General features: G+C 33.8%; 1 protein-coding gene across 7 annotated transcripts in view; it reads right to left on the bottom strand.

The window, feature by feature from the left end:
* The window catches only part of TRPC4 (transient receptor potential cation channel subfamily C member 4), a 174607-nt gene that overhangs the window by 90485 nt on the left and 62533 nt on the right, over positions 1-21589 (bottom strand). For 6 of the 7 annotated variants that reach the window (XM_008073127.1, XM_008073129.1, XM_008073125.1 and 3 more), the window contains exon 2: positions 17413-17931. The exons of the other annotated variant lie outside the window; for it this stretch is intronic. In XM_008073127.1, the coding sequence (XP_008071318.1) occupies positions 17413-17931 (519 nt within the window). The remainder of the gene's footprint in view (positions 1-17412; positions 17932-21589) is intronic. 7 annotated transcript variants of the gene reach the window in all.

The following is a 21589-nucleotide window of genomic DNA, read 5'->3' as shown; positions in this document are numbered from 1 at the left end:
GGAAGACATCCGAGCTGCCAACAGACACATGAAGAAATGTTCAACCTCACTAATCATCAGGGAGATGCAAATCAAAACCACACTGAGATACCACCTAACTCCAGTCAGAATGGCAATTATCAACAACTCAAAAAATAACCTGCTAGAGAGGGTGTGGCGAAAAGGGAACACTTCTACACTGTTGGTGGGAGTGTAAACTAATGCAACCTCTGTGGAAAACAATGTGGTGATTCCTAAAAGCTCTAAATATCAACCTCCCATATGACCCCGCAAACCCCCTACTGGGAATATATCCTGAAGAACTAAATCACTCTATAAAAAAGATACCTGCACACATATGTTTATTGCAACATTGTTCACAATAACAAGAACCTGGAAGCAACCATGTTGCCCATCAAAAGAAGACTGGATTAAAAAAATTTGGTACATATACACGATGGAAAACTACGCAGCCATAAAAAGGAACAAAATCATGAATTTCGCAGGAACCTGAATGGAACTAGAGTCTATAATACTGAGTGACCTCTCACAGAAACAAAGATCCGAGTATCACATGTTCTCACTCATATAATGGACCTTTAACATCCAATGTGATACTATAAGAGAATGACTGACAGTAGTGGGAAACTATGGGGGGCGGGATGGGATTAACGGTAGTAAATATCTGTCTGGGGATGGGGAAACACCTCTTATCAACAGGGTGCCTGAATGAAACGTATTTGTATACCTAACCGTAACTGTACCCGACAAAACTATAATAAAAAAATATTGATTATTGATTAAAAAAAACAAAAACAAAAACAAAAAAAACAAGTCTCTAGAAAGACCCAACACTACAACTGAGGCTTTGCTTTTTTGAATAAAATTAATTTGAGAATGTCTACCATATCAGAAGCATTCAATAATTTTTAGTTGAGTGAGTACACAAAAAGCTGAGTTGGTGAGTGTCTGAAGAAATGAATGCTAACTGGAGGAGAAATTAACAGTAAATCAACAGAAATCTTCCCTGAGAAAGGCCTGATGGCAGATCTACTGGACAAACACTTTCAAACTGTCTTGAATACACACAAGGAATTAAAGGAAAACATGGATAAATTCAAGAAATTGATGTATGGACCAAAGGGAAAATCAACAAAGAAATAGGAAATGAAAAAAAGGAAACCAAAAATAAATACTGGAGCTGAAAATTGCAGTAACTGAGGTAAAAACTGCACTCAGCAGCTTCAAAGACAGAGTTTCATAGATGGAAGAAAATTATTAAAAGCTTCTCAAGAGAGAATGTAATATCAAGGAAGAGACACATCATATACAAAGAATTCTAAATAAGATTATCAACTTATTTCTCCCCAGAAACTTTGGATGCCAGAAGACAGTTTACTGATATACTTAATGTAATAATAGAAAAAATACATATTGCCAAGCAAGAATATAGAGCTATATTAAATATATATTGCTTTTCACATGTCAATCATACCTAAGGAAAGTAGTTTAGATAAAAGAATAATCCTATACCTGGAAAAATTGTCCTTCAAAAGTGAGGGATAAATAGACATTTTGGGATAAACAAAAACTGAGGGAGTTCACTACCACTGGACTGTTCTACAAGAAATGCTAAATGGAGTTCTGCAGGTTTGAATGCAAAGACATGAGACAGTAATGTAAACCTGTATGAAGAAGCAAAGATCACAGTAAATGTAAATACAAGGGTAATTATAAAAGATAGTATTATTATAACTTTGGTTTATAACTCCACATCGTGTTTTCTACATAATTTAAGGGACAAATGTATTTTTGACACACAATGTATAAGGTTATAATTTTGTGACATCAACAACTGAAAGCAGTTAAAGAAGAAGCTATAAAGGAATAAATTTTTGTATGTTGTTGACGTTACGATGGTATAAATTCAAATTAGAGTGCTATGACATTAGAATGTTAAGTATAATCCCTATGGAAACCACAAAGGAAATAGCTTTGGAATATACACAAAAGAAAATAAAATGGTAATTAAAAAAGTTTACTGCAAAAACTCAGTTATACACAAAAGAAGACAATAATGAAGGAAATAAGGAACAAAAACAAATAGCAAAATGACAGAAATACCTCCTTACTAGTAATTTTTAATTTAAATGTAAATGGATCAATGTCTCCAAGCAAAAGAGATTGAAGAAGACATGATCCATCTATGTGCTCTTTACAGCAGGCTTATTTTAAGTTCAAGGCACAAATAGGTTGGAAGTGGAAGAATGGAAAAAGCTGTTCAGGAAAGTAGTAACCCAAAGAGATCAGGAATGGCTGTACTAATGTTAGACAAAATAGGCTTTAAATTAAAAAAAAAAATGTGCCAAGAGATTTTTAAAAAGCACATTATTTAGTAACACAGGGTATAATGAGGGCAAGAAGATATAATTATTATAAACATTGACACACATTAGCAGTCCATTAAAATACATGAAGCAATTTATGACAGAATTCAAGGTAGAACTAAACAATTTACAATAATAGAGACTTCAATACCCCTCTCTCAAGAATAGATTGAACAGCCTTCTTTTAAGTAGAGAAATAGAGAATAGGAATAACACAACCAACCAATGGAATATTTTCCAGGAAGGACTATGTGTTAGATCACACATTAAATCTCAATGGATTTTAAAATATAGATATCACTCAAAGTATCTTGGTGAATACAACAGGATTAAATTGGAAGCCAGTAACAGAAGGAAAATAGAAAACATTCACAAATTTGTGAAAAACAGATAACATACTCTTAACCAATGGATGAAAGAAAAAAAACAAAGGAATAGAAAATAGATATTAATGAAAACAAAAACACAACTTACCAACATTTATAGGACACAGAGAAAACAGTGCTAAAGAGGAAATTTATAGCTATAAATGTTTATGTCACAAAAGTGGAAAGATCTCAAATAAACAATTTATTTTAAAAACCAGTGAGAGCGGCCATCATCAATAACTCAAAAAATAACAGATGCTAGAAAGGATGTGGCAAAAAGGGAACACTTCTACATTGTGGGTGGGAGTGTAAACTAGCATGACCTCTGTGGAAATCAGTGTGGCAATTCCTAAAACTCCTAAAAATTGACCTAAAAATTAAGGGAGGAAAAAAAAATACTAGAAAAAGACAAATAAATTCAAAACTAGCAGAGGAAAGAAAACAGTAAAATGAGAGAAGAGATAAACAAAATACAGATTAAAAAATAATAGAGAGAATTAATGAAACAAAAAATTGGCTATTCAAAAAATTCATCGAAGTTGACCTACTCTCAGTGAGACTGACCAAATATAAAAGGAGGGAAGTATCAAATTACTAAAATCAGAAATTAAAATAGGAACATTATTATTGATTCTACAGAAATGAAAAGGAATAGAAAGAGAATACTATGAACACTTTGACCTGGAGTAGTTGTTGGGTTGCCTACTCCAAAATTGTTCAGAATTAGAAACTACTAAAAACAACTGCTTTGACACTAGTATTAATATGAGTGGTTAAACATCCTAAACTAGACCACAAAGTATAATAAACTAAAGTTCATTTTGAAGCTCTAAGTTATTAAGAAAAGGTTAATTATATTCTCTATATTTTGTTTAAAAAGAAGTCAACCCATAATGCATTAGATTTTAGCCAAATTATTTTTGTCCAAACTAATATTATAAGCAAGACAATGTTTGCATTTAAAATTTTGCTATTTAAAATATGTATTATTAACATTGGTTTTTAGATCGTCACTCTCCACTATTTCTAGATAACAAATTTTCTTGCATATTTACAGATTGTCTTTTCCAAAAATAACAGGTCAAGATTCGAAAACACTCAATCTACACAATCAGCACATAGAAGGTTTAAAGGCTGATGCTCTTTATATGTCCTAGGATATTGATCATTTTTTCCTTAACAAAAGGAGCTGTGAAATAAAAACTCTGCCTCTAGAGTTCAAGTGGTAGACGGACTTAGCAGCAGCAGTCATTTCTTCAATAGTCCATGTTTTAATGATAAAGCATAATTATAACAAGAATGGAAAAAAAAGAGATGGCACATAAGAAAGACAAAATTAAAATGGTTCAAAACAACAATGTTGGTTATATTTTAATAGCTATTACAACTTTCTGACATCAAAACTTTATATGATTAATCCTATATAAATATTTTCAGTAATATTTGTTTGAACAGACAAAAAACAATAAAGAGCATAAAAATGGAAATTTGTCAATGTTATTAAAATAATTTTATCTACATTTATATCTAATGATTTTTCTTTAATTAAAATAATAGAAAGGAAACTTACACAAAATCATTTTTATATGTTTGTTCACATATTATTTACACAGTACCTCCCTTTTCCCTTGCCCCTGGGAAGATATTGACTGTTCCTTTTATCTTTCCCCATAGTGTTTACCAGTGTTACATACATAAACGGCATGAATATGTATAATAATTGAATATGGGCAGTGACCCATATTTTCTCAACCCCCATATTTCTGCCTATGGAGGTAGAAAAATTGTACACAAAGCTTTGTTATTTTCTCCTCACCAATGATCAAGTCATTATCCAGCATACAATCTCTTCAGAGGACTAGCATCAAGGCATTATAAAAATAGATTGCTTAACTTGAAGAAAAGAAAGTAATGTTAATTCCACAGACATTTATTTAGCTCACACCATGTGCCTGTGCCATTGTAGTTGCTGAATATGGAAAAATAAAAATCACAGTTCGTGGCTTCAAGGTGCTCACAGTCTCATGAAGGAATGAGACCAAAACAATGAATTATAAAATAGTGTGATAAATGTACACACTCCTGATATAGAGGAGTGAGAACCAGCACATCCTGATAGGAAAATGTGGGAATATTTTTGAAGACTATGTCTCAACATACTAAAGAAAGAAGATGTAGCCAAAGCTAATGCTTATACTTTAAGCTAATAAAACAATGAGAAAATGCATAATGATAACATACACGGAGCACAGCATGGGAGAGGACACACTAAGCAATCTAGAATTGATTAGCATAAAATGCAAGTCAGAAAGGCGCAAAAGATGAGAAAAAGCAGAAATTAGGGTTCATATGTGATATATCCTGTTAAGAAGCTTGGATTATTATTGTATAGCACACACAAAATAAAGGATAGAGAACCAGGTTAGCATTAAAAAAAAAAACCATAATATAGCAATGTTATTCCCAATAACCAAAAGATGGAAACAATCCAAAAGTCTATTGATGAATTAATAGATAAACAAAATATATATACATAGAATAGAATTTTACTTAGCCTTAAAAAGGAAGGGGATTTTGACTCATGCTATAACCTAGGTAAACTGAAGACATATTGCTAAATAAAGTAAGCCAGTCACAAAAAAACAAGACAAATACTGTAATATTTCACTTATATGAGGTACCTAGAGCTGTCAAATTCATAAAGACAAAGCAGAATGGCTGGAAGAGAAGGAAAAAATTTGGGAAATATTTAGGAGTTATAATTGACAATAAGATTGACAGGCTTTGGTGACTGACAAGAGCCTTGATTGTCTATGCTTCAAAATGTGGTGACTTAAAACAACAATTTATACTATTTCAGACTTTTCTGAACTGGAATTTGGGCAGACCTCAGGCTCAGTTGGCTGGTTATTTTGTTTCACCTGGCAGCAACAGATCACGGAACAGTATCTAGCTAGAGGACGGCTGGTGTGAAGGTGTGTTGGGGGAGGGCCCAAGATGACTTCTCTACAAGTCTTGCCACTAGAGGGAAGGGTTAGAAGACTGCTTAGTGGGATAATCAGCAAAGGTGCCTAGCCATGGCTTCTTCAGCATTTTGGCCACGGGATAGTCAGAACGCTTACATAGCAGCTCAGGGCTCCCAGAAAGCCTAGGAATAAAGTCACTTCTTTCACATTCTATTGGTCGGGCACATAGCCAAGGTAAGCTCTGGTTCAAGAGAAGGGTAATCAGGTCTTTAATTTTGCAGCCAACTCTCAACTACCCTATCAAGATTTTGGAGATGATGGCTATAAAACAATCAAAGATGGCTCAGATTTCTAACATGACTAAGTGGGAGTTGCCACTTACTTTATTTTTTATTTTTATTTTTATTTTTTATTTGAGTTGGAGTCTCACTCTGTCGCCCAGACTGGAGTGCAGTGGCTGCTCCTGGCCACTGCAGCCTCGACCTGCTGGGCTCCGACGATCCTTCCGCCTCAGCCTTCCGAGTAGCTGGAACTACGGGCGTGCGCTTCCACACCCGGCTACTTTTTTGATTTATTGTAGAGATGAGGGCTCACCAATTTGCCCAGGTGGGTCTCGAACCCACGGGCTCAGGCAATTCACTCACCTCAGCCTCCCAAAGGCACAGGATTACAGGCTGAGCCACCGAGCCCGGCTGCCACTTACTTTAATAGAGATGACAGAAGAAGGACCAGGCTTAAACAGAAAGACAATGTGTTCATTTTTGGATTCAATAGGAGTTTGAAAAAATAATCAAGATAATGTTGACTTACATATTTAAAACATGATTAAATATCACAGTATTTTATAAAATCTACATACCTTAAGATTTCTTATCCTAGGTCTTTATGACCTATTCTTTACTTTTTTCCTCTTCTAATCTCAGCTTCTGTCCCACCCAAATTGGTGATCATTTATTTAGACCTTCTAAGTTCTAAGCACTTGTTCAGGCACTGGAATTGCACTAATACCAAAGTTAGACAAACACAGTTGGAGGAAGATAGATAATAAATAAACATAAATTAAATAAAATTATTTTGGATTTTGATAAAGGCCTTGATGAAAATAAAACTGATGTAAAAGAAAATGGGAATAAAAATAAAAAGTACAAGAAGAGGATACAAATTAGATTGGGTGTTCTGGAAGTCTTCACTAAGAAGGTGATAATATGAGCAGAGATCCAATAAAGGAACCATGCACCCACCCAGCAAACAGAAATCAATAGTAGAGGCCATGGAGTAGGAATAAGGATAGAAAGAAGGACACAGACGGTGCCCTTCATGTTTCATGTTCTCTTTGGCCTTCATGAGACTGCACGTAGTGCTACTTCTCCATAATGCCTTTTTCTAACTTTTTGCCTAAATAAATGTTAGTTTTCCACTGAAAATTAAGGCACTTTGTTTCCTAGAATCCTTCCATAAAAACCTCGGGCAAAGTTAGGAATCATCTTCCTGGACTTTAAAAGGATAGCTTTTGACTACATTTTATTACCCATGCAAGAGTAAAAAGTCTTAGGTCTAGAAAATATCTGGAAGAAATTCAAACTTGGCCTAGCATCTCCTCATTTTTATGTTCTTAGTCTTCAATACCCTGTAAACTTTTGTGAAATTGAACTAAGAAAGAACGAACATTTTTGTAACTATAGCCCCAATCCCCTCTACAAGTCTTCTCATATGTTCTCTGTCTTAGTAGCTGCCAATAAGACATCTTTAAAATAAATTTTTTTTTTAAAAAATGATATTCAGTTTCACTTCAGTGGTTTAAGAGGAAAATCAGATGTTTGTGATGATGGCTATGCTAATTACCCTGATCTGATCACTATATGTTTTGTGTATCAAAACGTCACTATGTCTCTCATGAATATGTACAATTATTATTTATTTGGCAATTACAAATAAATTAATTAAAAAGAGGGTAGGCAGACAGTGAAAAGAGGTTTCAAGGCTACATGTCCCAGAACTTCCTGGGGAAATCACAGTGCTTAGAGAATGCCATGGAGAAAAATGACAACAGCATCTATCATGCAATACTGAATCAGTGCTGTGGGGGGAAAAATAACAGGCTTTTACAAACAAGAAGGCAGCTGACAAGTGGGTAGATCAAGGTGACAAAAGAACCATGGAGGATGAATGACTTAGTTAACTCTTTCTGTGACTGCAGAGGGCATGATATTACCTGTTCCCTAAATTCTGGAAGAGAAAGGAAACAGAGTTTGATTAAAAACAAAAACAGAATGCCATGTGATATAGAACATACCACGCAGAAGCCTTTGGTAAACACACAGTTTTATAATTCAGTTTCACCAAATTAAAGCACAGATGTCACAAATCCTAGAGAGTTTTACTTTATGTTTTTTGTTTCCAAAATTTCAAACATAAAATAATTACTCTCTACTTGGAAAATTGTGAATACGCCTAATATGGCCAAAGGATAAGGAGGGTTAAAGATTGGCTTTGAAAATTCCTTCTCATATGTGTAATCTATAAGGAAACTCTTACAGAAGTTTATCTTTCAAAACCACCAAAAGTTTCTTGAGAACTATAATGTTCCTGTTTCATAAATTTCCAGAAGCAAGCTATTGGCTTTCTGTATTTTTCCAGGACACATGTGGGATGGGAAGTTCATAACTTCAAAAACTGACAATTCTTAATTGTGTTTAGTGATGAGAGACAGAGAAAATTTGGGTCACTAAATAGAGGCAAAGGAGAAAACAGTCTTGAAGTATAAATGTGAAGTTTTGTGCAAAAGAAACAAAATAAATGGTTCTTCATCCTGACAAACTAAATGATAGTATCTGAATAATGGAAACCTGCTAATTATATTGATTGCCCTTGCTTGCTAATCATCATGGAGTTAGAAGTACTAGTTTTATACAGAAGAACAATTCCTCTGAGGACCAAGAGAAGGTATCAAACACACTATGAAATTTTTTAAAGATATTCTTATCCTAATGTCTTTATGTTTATGACAAATGAAAGCTGCATCAGAAAGAGTTACCTATCATGCAGACATGCACATTTTTGTCAAGTGAGCAGAAGAGTATACTTCCCTAATAATAGATTGCTTAATTTTGTTTGTATCTATTTAAAGCAGTACCAAATAAAAACTGCCTTATGTCTAATTTAAAGTTAAGATTTGCTATTTTGTGTTTTATGAGATATACATTTTTCACCTTTTAATCAGTGCCATTTAAAATGATAAATGTGCACAATGTTTTGGACACATACAATTTTCAAATTTAACTATGGAGAAAAAATAACTTTCAGATAAGAATTAAAAGAAAATGGTTAGAAATGTAAAGAAATTCATAGGGATTGAATTCCAAGCTCTAAAAACCTAGTGTTAAATTAAATGCCTAATGATTTGTCATGGTTTCATCAGTCTGGTTGACAAGACCTGAGCAGCTTCACCCATTACGAGGGTGTAGGCACTGAAAGGTTTGGTCCCTAGGAAGAGGGTGGGATGAAACATTAGGGAACCTGTGATCTATGTTGCCTTTGCCTAGCAACAGAAGGTGTGATGTGTACACATGTGGAGGAAAAGAGAGGCAGGGACTCAGCAATTGGTCAGTGAGTGTACTCTGCAGAACAGCAGGGGAGAACACTAAGCTAGAGGCATGCTGCTTTTTACCCCTTTTGCAGGTCTCATGATTATTTACGATGCTAAGTGGAGTCTCATGTATTAAAATCATTTCTATGAGTTGCTAGATTTCTGAAGTGTGGCAGTCAGGTTCAAAAGACATACAGAGCAGATGCCTGAAATATATTTTAAAAAGAAATTCAGTTAGGTAAGTTAATATCAAGTATGTGCCGAATAACGTAAGTTGCTTTTGAAAGCCTATAATGGGAAAAGGTAGAGCATGGAGATCTTTAGGGGCAGGAATAAAATTTACACATTATTTTTTTTGGTGACAATGTATATCTTAATATAAATGGTTCAGAGTACCTGTTATAGCAGTAGACTTAAGAAAAATAAACTTTTTTATATTTAGAAGAGTTATGCAACTCAAGACAAAGATGAATATTTATAACAAATATTAAAATGTTAGATGATGAAGTCAACCATTTCTGCTGCATAGTATAGTAAAATGATATATGGTATCTTTCTGCATGTGCTTAGCCTTTTATATAGGGAACCACATTCCAGGTGTTCTGGTTTAACTGGTTTGAAGGTGGGCAATAAGCAGCAATGTAATATTTAAAAATCTTCCAGGTGACGCTAATATGATCCAGGTGAAATCTATTACAATAGATGGGCACAGTGAAATAGGGCAGATGTCATTCTATTACAAAGGTTCAATGGGGGAAAATAGTACAACTGTGTAAATAGTGTTCCCACTTGACTGAAATGTGGACTATAAGTAGTGATGGTAGATGTTATGAAGGGCAAAACTGAAGATTTGGGCAGAACTCACATAAACGTGCTGTAGCAGTTGTACTTTGCCTGATAGACACTACAATGCTTTATACAGAGCTCTTGTGCTCAGATTCATGATGATCAAAATGAAGGTTTCCCATGGACATGGGACTCAGTGCTATAACTGACAAAGTTCTTTTTATACTTGTGTTTCCAAAAAACAAAACAAAAAACCTTTAGTAGCGCTGTGGGTAATGAATTGGAACAGGCAAGATTAGAGTTAAGGTGTTCAATTGTAGAAACAAAATGTGAAAACAAATAATAATTATAAAAATGAACGTGTGCAATCAAGGAATATTCCTGCCATAAAAAAGAAAAAGCAATAATTAATTTTGACCTAAGTCAAGGGAAAACATTTTTTTTCTAAGATGTATAGAGGTACATCCTTGAATGTTGGTGGTTTCAAAATAAAAAATATATATAGAAAGATGTTATTTTCCTTCAAATACTAATAGAAGCACAAAATGATATCTCATGATTGATCTCAGATGTAGATTTCAGGTAGATACAGAACATGAGTGGTAAATTCAGTTGTTTTTTTTGATTGGTTTTTAATATGAAGTTCATACTGCAGCAAGATTGAATTTAGGTGGTTATGCATTTCCTTTTTCAAATAAAATTAAAATCATTTGGGTATGATAAACTTATTAATAAGGTGTTTATACAAAAAGAAAACAAAGTCCATGAGATATAGACACGTCCAATTCTAAGCAGATTAAAAAAAACACAATTTCTGCTGTTTCTGCTCTATTTGTTATTTCACTGCTCAAGCACTCTTCTGAAGCTCTCCTCTCCACCCCTCCCCAACTCTCAACTTAGGTATCCCCTGGCTATATTAGGGCTATACTCATTGTGGTTCCTCTGTTCCTAGACTCTACTCAGTCTCTGTGTCTCTTTTCTAAAAGAAGTCTTATTTCTTGATTTCATATTAAGGAGTTTTAAATAAATCTAGAAACAATACCCAAAATTTTGACTGCTGTAAGGGAGTTTTAAAAAGCTATAGCTACGTAATATTCAGAATTAATTCTGTTTATAATGCTACAGATGACATTTGGTTGACATGAATCTCTTCATATTTTCTTCATTCTCCTGACTGGATAAACAGAAGGTAAGGAGGTTATGAGTAGAGGACTATTCAAATGTTGTTTCTCTTCTTCTTTGACAATCCCGTTCATGTATAGGAGAAAACCCAGACTAGTACCAAAGCTTAAGTAAATGTTGCAAAGCTTCTGACATACCTTCATTAAAGGGAAAAGCAAATTTTATGTATATATACTTACTATGTAGAGATTTTTCATTTTTTCACTGTGATTTGAAAAGTTAGGGCCAGAACATGACCACCGTTGCCTCGCTAGACTCTGGTGTGGCCATGTGCTCCTTGAGCTATGGCTGTCGCCATCTTCCTGACTTTGCCCCCGCCCCTATATTGGGGAGGTGAATCATCTCTCTCTCTCTCTCCCTCTAATTTACTTTCTAAATAAACTATATTCTCTAATCTGAAAAAAATGAAAAGTTATAAGAAAATTTAACTGTAATGGTTTCACGCAGAATAACGTATTTCACTGATTTCAATTATTATTCTACCTCCTTATTCACATTCAGTGATCTTACAAATATTAGCAAGAGGACTAATGTGGGAGTAATTTTAACTGCCATAGATTCTACATCTGCAAGAATCATGCCAGGAACCAAGGGATACGTTCCTTGTCTGAGACATGTTCTTAGTCATATGTCACCTTGACCTAATACTCAGGAGAAGAATCAGTTCTAAGGATACTGGAACATGGCTCTGGGTTTTATTTTCTTTTTCTGCTTCCTCTGATATTATTTATTTTAATGAGTGACATTGGGATGGGAGTTCTGGTGTCTAGTCTTGGTCCAAAGGTTTCCCTTTTTCCATCTCAGAATGAAATTTAAAAGGTTATTGAAGCACAATAGGTATAAGTGGGGTGATAAAGAAAGGAAAAAGAGGTTCTGTACTATTTGAAGAAATGAAGTGCTCCAGCACAATGTGAAAACAAAACAAAAAAAAACCCATTATGTTGAAATGCAACACTTTCATTACAGGGAAGTTGAATAATAAGATAAACTTACGTGCTAAACTAAATTAGGCTATTAGTTGTAGTTTTCTTAGTTTTACCAGATGTTCACCAGGACTCTATGTAGGTTGAGGCAATATGGTGTGATGGTTAGAGCAGGTTTTGTAGTTAAGATGTGAATTTGCATCCTTGCTTAAACATTTAACAGAGTAAAATTGTGATTCAGTTTTTTTTTTAAATTAAAAACAAACAAATAATTCATACTTAAGGGATTTATCTGGACTCTTAGGTATAATAATCCATAGTAACAACCCAGTTCCTAATATATATTGACTTAAATTACCATAATATATTTGTTCTGCTAGTATATGATTAATATAACGACAACATCAATAGGCCAGAATTATTAGAAATAAGAAAATTCTTCTTTCTAGGTTTTCTGCCTAGAAAAAATATAAAATGAAAATGTAAAAATATGTTATGTGATTAATGAAGACCTTTCTCTCCGGATAACATTAGGAAGTACCAGAACAAGAATGCAATCAAATGCTAGTAACACAAATTGTTTTAAGATTTTAACTCATAAGAAAGCTATTATTAGGAGAATAACTTATACACTGCAATTTAATCAGGCAAAGAAACATGGAAAGAACCACACATAACTAAAAGATTCTTTAACTTCATCCAAGTGCATTCATTTCTGAACATGTTTTATATATGCCAGGCACAGCAGTGTGATTGGTGAACAAGTCAGATATGTTGCTGACACTCACCACTCAGAGGAGGAGAGGAAAATGAAATAACACAATGCAATATAGAATGTGTATAATAAGGGCTTTTATCCCAAAGAGACCATGAAGGGGGCTTACTTCACAGACTCCCCCCTGGGTGAGGTGAGAGGTGCAATGACCTTTGAAGAGTGGGCAGGACTTATGTGAAGGTTAGTGAAAGGTATTCCAAAGCGTGAGAGATGTACCAAAAACAAACCTAAACTTGTTTACACTAAACCAAGGGAAACCTGTGGAAAAATTACATAAGGCAAGACATGTATGCTAAAGCAGAGTTTTAAAGACACATGCTCTTACTAGAAAATCTTAAATCTTATATTCTGAAGTCAATAATTTCTGAATAATTAGGAATATGCATTGTAAAACACAGTCTATTTTTTCCAAGAATATATATGAGAGTGAAATTTTATTCTTGATTTTTTTTTTTATAATGAGATCAGCTAATGATACTTTAGGAAAATTACCAACCCAAGGGAAATATGCTCTTTGATAGTAAATGAAAGATACTCCAGAAAAACCACGTAAGAATTTTGCTTTAATTTTTTTCTCCACTGAAATGTCAAAACTTGAAAGGAGAGAATGCAAATGCAATGTGTTTAAAAATGTATCTTTCAAAATATAGTATTAATTCTTATTTTCTTGTTACATGTTGTACAGTTTTAGTCAGCTTTTATCTCACTTTATTAGCTTTCATCATCCTTCAATTTCAAAATGTTATATTAGCAAAAAGTACTAACATCTTGAAAGAAGTGTTAGGAATGATCAAATGACTTCCATTGCTTTGTTTCTGACTTACCTAACAAGGGATCAGATTTGCACTTTTTTATTTGATAGGCTTTGACATTGACTTACTTTGTATATTCATTAAATATACAAAAGAACCTAAGCAAAGAAAAATATGTTCAATAGGGATGAACATTTTTAGTGGCTCAGGAACAAAATTAGAAGCAATATATATTTAATGTTTTATTTTCTTTCCTGAGAAAGCTTTCTAAGATATGTCACCATGAATGAAAAGGGAATGCTTATACACTGTTTGTGGGAGTGCAAATTAGTATAACCTCTATGGAAATAAGTATGAAGACCTCTCAAAAACTAAAAGTAAATCTGTCATTTAATTCAGTAATTCTACTACTAAGTATCTACCCAAAGAATCAGATGTCACTGTACAAAAAATTGCACAATTCGCAGTACAATTCACAATTGCAAAAATGTGAAATCAACCTAAATGCCTATCAACGGATCAGTGGATAATGAAAATGTAGAAGACTCTTCAGTCATAAAAAAGAATAAATAATGTCTTTTGCAGCAACTTAGATGGAATTGGAGAAAAAAAATCTCATGTGAACTAAGGCAGGAACCAAAAACCAAGCACTGCATGTTCTAACTTACAAGTGGGAGATAATCTAAGACTCCTCAGAGGCACATAGAATGGTATAATGGACATTGAAGACTCAGAAGGTGGAGCGTAGAAAGGGGTGGAGGGATGAAAAAAACACCTATTTGGTACAATGTGCACAGGTGGGGGGGTAGTGGGTACCCTTAAAGCCCAGACTTCTTCATTGTTAAACAATGTGTTCATGTAACTAAAAATTGTTAGTGCTCCTCCTAAAGCTATTGAAATTTCTTTTTTAGGAGAAAGAAAGAAAGAAAAAGCAAGTAAGCAAGCGAGCAAGCAAGCTGATTATATATTTTTAAAAAAGAAAAATCAAGTGAGATTTTCTGGGGTAATACAAATATTCTAATCTCAGTGGGGTGTGGATTATACAGGTGAATACATTTGTCAAACTCCATATGCACACATCTAAACTTTGATCATTTTACTGTATGTAAATTTTACCTCTAAAGAAATAAACTATAAATAAATATTGGAAAAAAATTTTTTAAATAGAAAAATAAAGACATGTCACCATGGAGTCCCAAGTGCCCCACACATTGCCTAGAATGTGTGAAATGTGTTGAAAGAGTTAATGAATGATGAAATGAATACATGACTAAAGTATATAAAGATGATTTTTAGGTAAGAATATAGATCAATATAAAATTAAGAAATTCATATTAAACTTGTATTATTATTTTTTGAGTCAAGATCTCTCTGTCACCTAGACTGAAAGACAGTGGCATGATCACAGCTTACCTCGGTCTTGACCTTCTGGGTGCAGGTGATTCTCTGTCTTAGCCTCCTTAGTAGCTGGGACTACAGGTGCACACTATGTCCAGCTAATTTTTTCTAACCCTTTTTGTAGAGATGAGGTCTCACTATGTTGCCCAGGCTTGTCTGGAACTCCTGGGCTCAAGTGTTTCTACTGCATCGGACTCCCAAAGTGCTGGGATTAAAGGTATGAACCATTGCTCCAGCCCTTATTAAAATGTATATCTTGTACAACTCTTTGACAATAATTTGGTTGCTTCAGTTAATGAAATATCACTGATGACATTCTGTTATGAGGGCATGACAAAGAAATTTATCAATATTTTACATCTGAGCCTTCACTAACGTCATTGCAGCTAAAGACAAGGTTATGTCAGCTATGATGTCAGGACCAAAACCAGTGTAGGCAAAAAAATAAAGCTGGTTTGAGTCACTGGCTTCAGAGAGAGCAGAAGAGCAACAGGTGAGCAGAGAAGGTTGCTTCTGGTTTTCATTTCATTTCAAGGATTGAATCTCGGGAATTTTATTCCACTCACCAATTATAAAATAATCTCAACACTGATATATCATAAGAGAAGATCTTTGTAATCATTGTGTCAATCCCTTAACTCCCTCTCCCTAAAGGAAACTAAATAAAGAAATGTATAATACTGGGTTAATACTGGATTTATAGAAAGATTGGCCTAAATTTTAGGCCATATCAATATCTTAGCTCAAATGATCAACTCTAAAGTGTGCAAGAACTTTTCATTTTCATATTTAGTACTTTCAAAATCTTTAATCATGTGAAGTTTTTCCTCAATATATTTTATAATTGTATAGTAAAATTATCTGTGCTCCTTTAAAATATTAGGTCTCTGAGTCCAAAACACAAATACTTAAGAAAATGAGTTAATGTTGCTGACAGGCTCAAACTTGTAAATGCAATTTTAGAGTCAGAGGGAATGCACACCAAAGAAGCTCTTCTCTTCATTATTAAGGCAAAAGTTTATTTCAACTAGTTTCAGACTCCATGACAACTGGATTAGCTCACTAATCAAAGAACAATGGGAAAAAGTCAAGCATATTCAGGTATCTTGAACATTAATTATTTAGCAAGTTGCAATAGATGAAGTAGGGGCTAGTATGGAACCATCAGGTTCAAGTTCAAAAGAGGCTATGTATATTTTTAGAATTCAGAAGTCCCTTTTACTTTTCCTGTTTCTGTTTTCATCTTATGTGGTTTTTCCAAGTGTTGCTCTGGAACAAGTAATTTCTATCATTCAAGAGTAAATAGGGAATCAATATTTTCTGGAGATAGAAATAAACAGAACTCATTCAAACACAAACCATAATGGAAACACAAAGCAATTATGATGGATGACAAGTGTAAGTCTGAAGTTTCTTTATTTACTACAGTACTTTTAATCTATAAAAATCTCATGAGAAATGTATTACTTTCCTGAGATTAACTTCTTTGACTTCTTATTGGCGACAAATCAAGAAACTGAGCAAGATATGAATAAAGGTTTAGTACTTTCACCTGCTGCTTGACTAAGGTTTTATTATTAATTTCTAATAATGTATTTTATTGATATGCTATCTTGTAATTTATAATATCTTATAATTTACTAGGAGCCTTTACACACATCCATACATTTTATACATCCTACAAACAAATGAGGAAAAAATATGTATACAACTGTTTGTATCTATGAGGGTTTGGCCTGGGAGTTCCTGTGGATACCAAAATCTGTGGATGCTCTAGTCCTCCAGTGGTTGGTCCTGTGAAACCCAGGCTTAGGAAAAGTTGGTCCTCCTTAACCACAGGTGCCACCACCCATGAATATGGTATTTTCCATCCAGTAGGTTAAATCTGATGATGTGGAACCTGTGAATATGAAGGACCAACTTATATATACATTAATATTATAAACATTAAGTTCATTAAGCAGATGACAAAACTGAAGCTCAAAGAGATTTATCTGTGACCTTCTCAAGTTACAAGACTTAGCAGAGCCAGAAATCTCAGTCTGGAGATTCTAAAATTCATTAGTTTTTCTAATGTACTATGGTAAATGTATACATTTTAACACAGATGCCAAAACATCAATGATCCAACCGTTTATTACCACGCTTCAATGTGATTTGTAATTATTAGTCTGGCAAATAATAAATGTCATTCACTTACAGTTAAATAGAAAACGCTCTAAAACTAAAAACTGATTTTGTGAGTAGCAATTTGTTTCGGTGTGATTAAATTCTATGGCATTTTGATTGATCAAGTCTGGCAACACTCACCTCTTTTTGACGGTACTTAATGGCCAATTTTAGTCTTGCGAGATCATTTCCACTTTGTTCTTCTATCAGACTGTTGTCATCTCGGTAATTAAGAATGATTTCCAGTTCTCTGGAACTTCTCGTCTGATCCAGTAGGTCCTTAGCAAATTGTTTGCACTGCCGTGACAGCTCCTCATACTCTGACTTGAATTCATTTTCCACCTTGCTCAGCTCCTGAAGCTCCCAGCTTAACTGAAAGGCTGTGAGGAAAGGATCTTCGCTTGACAGTGCAATGAGAGAAGGGCTGGCCAAGGCCTTGTAGATGTTGAGTCTGGAGCGTGAGTGACGGAGGCTGTCCACATCTGAACTGGACACGCATTCCACACAGTTACAGCGGACCTCATGGGGTCGGGGCACGGAGACGCCTTTCTGAACCAAAAGTTTTATTATCTCATAATTATTTGTATGGGCTGCCAAAATGATTGGTGTGATGTCCGGGGTGAATTCAGAGAACTGCTTATCAAGAAGTATGGGAGGCACCTAGAAAAAGGAAGACAGCAGAGGTGATGAATATTTGTTCATTTGTTCAAGCCTGTGAATTTCAAACAGCATGCTATAGCAAAGAAGGACAGGGTTCATAAATCTTTTGCCAGGTTTTTTTTGCAGGAGAGAGATGTGGCCTTTTCCCCTACAAAAGACAAAAAAAAAAAAAAAAAGAGAGAGAGAGAGAGAAAAGAACTTTCTAATGTAATGATGCATTCTTTATTCTGAATTATGACATTTTATGAAATCTTAAAATAGATGGCTAAGGAAACTGTTTACTTGAGAAAAGTCTTTCTTTTAAATAAGCCCAATTTTATTTTCTCATTGACAATCTTTACTTTTCTTTTTCAGGGATGTTGTTTCCTTAAATAATCAAGAAATACACTGAAATAATAGTTGCTTATTGTTTTAAACCCAAGCTCTTTCTCTGCAGTAGAAGTCTTTTAATTCCTCAATTAGGTTTTTCCATTTGTCTGTCAGTTTTTGCTGTGTTTTATCTTCTGCTGCCCTATCATCCAGCCTAGTAATTAAAGTGGCAGCAGAAATAAATGAGCTAGACTCATACTTCCTATTTCATCTATTCATTTTTGGTATATTTTCCATATAACAAGAGGTACTCCATTACTCACATTTTTGTTTTATTAAAAATAAACAAATATTGAGTCGGGTCAGTGGTTAAAATAATTTCCCACTGAATCAGCTCACCAGTGTGTTTTTTGCATGATTTCCTTTGAGCTATACTCTAGAGATGGTAATGATGAAAATACTAATAGCCACTTTTTAGTAAGCATCTGTTAGGTACATTAACCCTCACCCCCTTTATTATTCACATTTTACAGATGTGGTCCCTCAGTGAGAAGTGGAAGACCTGTAATTTGACCCGTGACTTTCACATACGTTTAAGACTTGATATAATAAAAACAGGTCCGCCTCTATGACTTGCACTACAAGAAGGTGCATTACCAATTTTGGTTTCATTACTTATTTTTGCTGGCATAAAGTCACAGAGACATCTATAAAAAATAAATATTAGGGTGGACATAGTGACTCATGCCTGTAATTCCAGCACTTTGGAAGGTCAAGGCAAGAAGATCTCTTGAGCCCAGGAGTTCAAGACCAGCCTGGGCAACATAGTGTGACCTCATCTTTATGAAAGAAAGAAAGAAAGAAAGAAAGAAAGAAAGAAAGAAAGAAAGAAAGAAAGAAAGAAAGAAAGAAAGAAAGAAAGAAAGAAAGAAAGAAAGAAAGAAAGAGAAAGAAAGAAAGGAAGAAAGGAAGAAAGAAGGAAAGAAGGAAGGAAGGAAGGAAGGAAGGAAGGAAGGAAGGAAGGAAGGAAAGAAAGAAAGAAAGAAAGTGAAAAAAATTACTACCTAAGGATGTATTAAGCAGGCATGGCAGAGAAAAAACGATGACAGATGGCACATTAAAATGTGCAGCTGGAAAAACATGAAGAAAACCACAAAAGGATCAACAGAAGAACAATCATGTATAGAAAAATACTCATCATGAAACTTTATTTAGACTACTTTTAAATATAGGTATACTTTTTATATGTGAGTAATTAAACATGTTTTTAATTCATCTGGTCATTTAAAGTATTTATTCGCTTAATGTGAAACACTATATAAAGATGAAAGGGATTAAACGATCTATCTAGAATGTTATTTGAAGATGTATGCAATCATTTGGCAGTGAAGATGGTAATAAACACTTTTTAAAGTGTGCTTATAAATACTAGATTAAGAATTCTGCCTATTAATATAGTATTATACATTTGTGCATTTTGGGGTCATTATGTAGTAAAACAAGTGTTCCTTGAACACAAGTAATATGATACCTCAACAGTCAATGTGACCACCAACAGGGCGACTCAGTGGCTAATGTGCAGGAAGAGGATACAGTGTGAATCTGCAGGACAAAGTGAGAATTCACTTACCAGGTGAGATGGAACAGGATAATGTGATGTGATTTCATCAATCTACTTAGAACAACATGTGACTTAAAACTTGTGTGTTGTTTATTTCTGGTATTTTCCACTTAATATTTTTGGATATGGGTTGACCATGGGTAACTGACACTGTCAAAAGTGAAACTTCATTTGAGAGGGCTTGGGTCTACTGTACTTAAATGTTTTCTGTGGCAGACATTTAGGGAAAACAAAACAATAACTAAATAATTTATTATAAAAGAGGTACATCTAAATGACATGTAATTTGAAGGAGTTTTCTGGATTCAGTATAATTTCATCTTAGATTTCTCTACTTTAAGTTATCAAGAATTTAAAAGTTATTAGCCATAAGATAAAGCTTTGCAGAATATTCCAGGAACTCTTACTTTAAAAATAAATTTAATATGAACATATTGAAAAAAAAGATTTATTAAATGTCAGTGTAAAAGCATTAGAGTCATAGTTAAACAATTCATTAAAATATGTGAGAATATACCAAGAATAAATATTCTGTTTATGAGTTATATTACTCACTAAATCATTTTATACTAATTAATTAATTTTATTAATTCATTGTAATTAATTTTTAAAATATATATGACCACATGTAACTAACGATGAAAATATCTAACTTGTATCTTTTTAAAGGAACTTTATTTTTTAAAATAATTTTGAATGGAACTATTTGTAGGTCTGCTAATAGTAAGAATGTATTGGTCAATAGATAACTATTCTTAAATTATGGAGGTTTAATTGTGTTGGAGCTACCTCTTATTCTAAAATGTGTTCTAAATTCTATAACATTATGTGCTGTCTTTAGCATTAAATTGCCTGACACTCAGATGACTGTAGAACATTAGACACTGGGAACTGATTGCCATTGCTCTACGCCACATGAAGCTCTACTGGGACCCTGATGTAGTTGAGCAAGCAAACAATAGTGATTATCCGGGTCTCAGGAGTCATGACTGGGTCCTTTCCCATATTCCGTTGAAACAATAACAGCAAAACAAAAGTGTTTCCAGAAAATGGTTGTCTGTTATTGAATACTAACTATAGACTATAGGCCTGCATCAATTAGTTCATGGTAGTTAAAAATTTGGGGTTTTCTTATTCTGTCATCACTTCCATTTTCATTGCTTTGCATTCTACTATACATAAAAGCTCACCTATGTCTCCTTTGTATTGTTAGATATTACTCTGGACCTAAGAATTCCTCCCTTTTTTTATTTAATATATTATAATTCATTGCCATCAATGGATCTATTATAACACATATCATAAAGTGAACAAATATTAAGATACAGCTTGATGACTGTTTAAAACCTGTGTAACATAACCCAGATAAAAATTTGGAAAATTGCCCACACCTCAAAATCCTCCCTTTTGCTGTCTCCCACTTGCAGTTAATTTATTTACAGATTTAATTGCTATCACCATAGATTAATTTGGCATTCTTTTAAAATATCATATAAATGGAATTGCAGAATATGTACTCTTTCATATCTAGCTTTCTTTGTTCAATATTAACTCTTTGAAATGCATTCCAATTATTAGTACCAATAATTTTTGTTATTTTAATTATGCATAATATTTTTATTTCTATTTTATTCCATTCTTGATGATATTTGTGTGGTTTTCAGTCTAAGGCTATTAAGAGTATTGGTGCTATGCACATTTTTGTACATGTATCTTGCACATTATCTT

Source organism: Carlito syrichta, unplaced genomic scaffold, assembly GCF_000164805.1.
Source record: "Carlito syrichta isolate Samal-C Ts95f unplaced genomic scaffold, Tarsius_syrichta-2.0.1 Scaffold315653, whole genome shotgun sequence".
Lineage (NCBI taxonomy): Eukaryota > Metazoa > Chordata > Mammalia > Primates > Tarsiidae > Carlito > Carlito syrichta.
The sequence above is the reverse complement of the archived record's forward strand: the minus strand, read 5'-3'. Positions and strand labels throughout refer to the sequence as shown.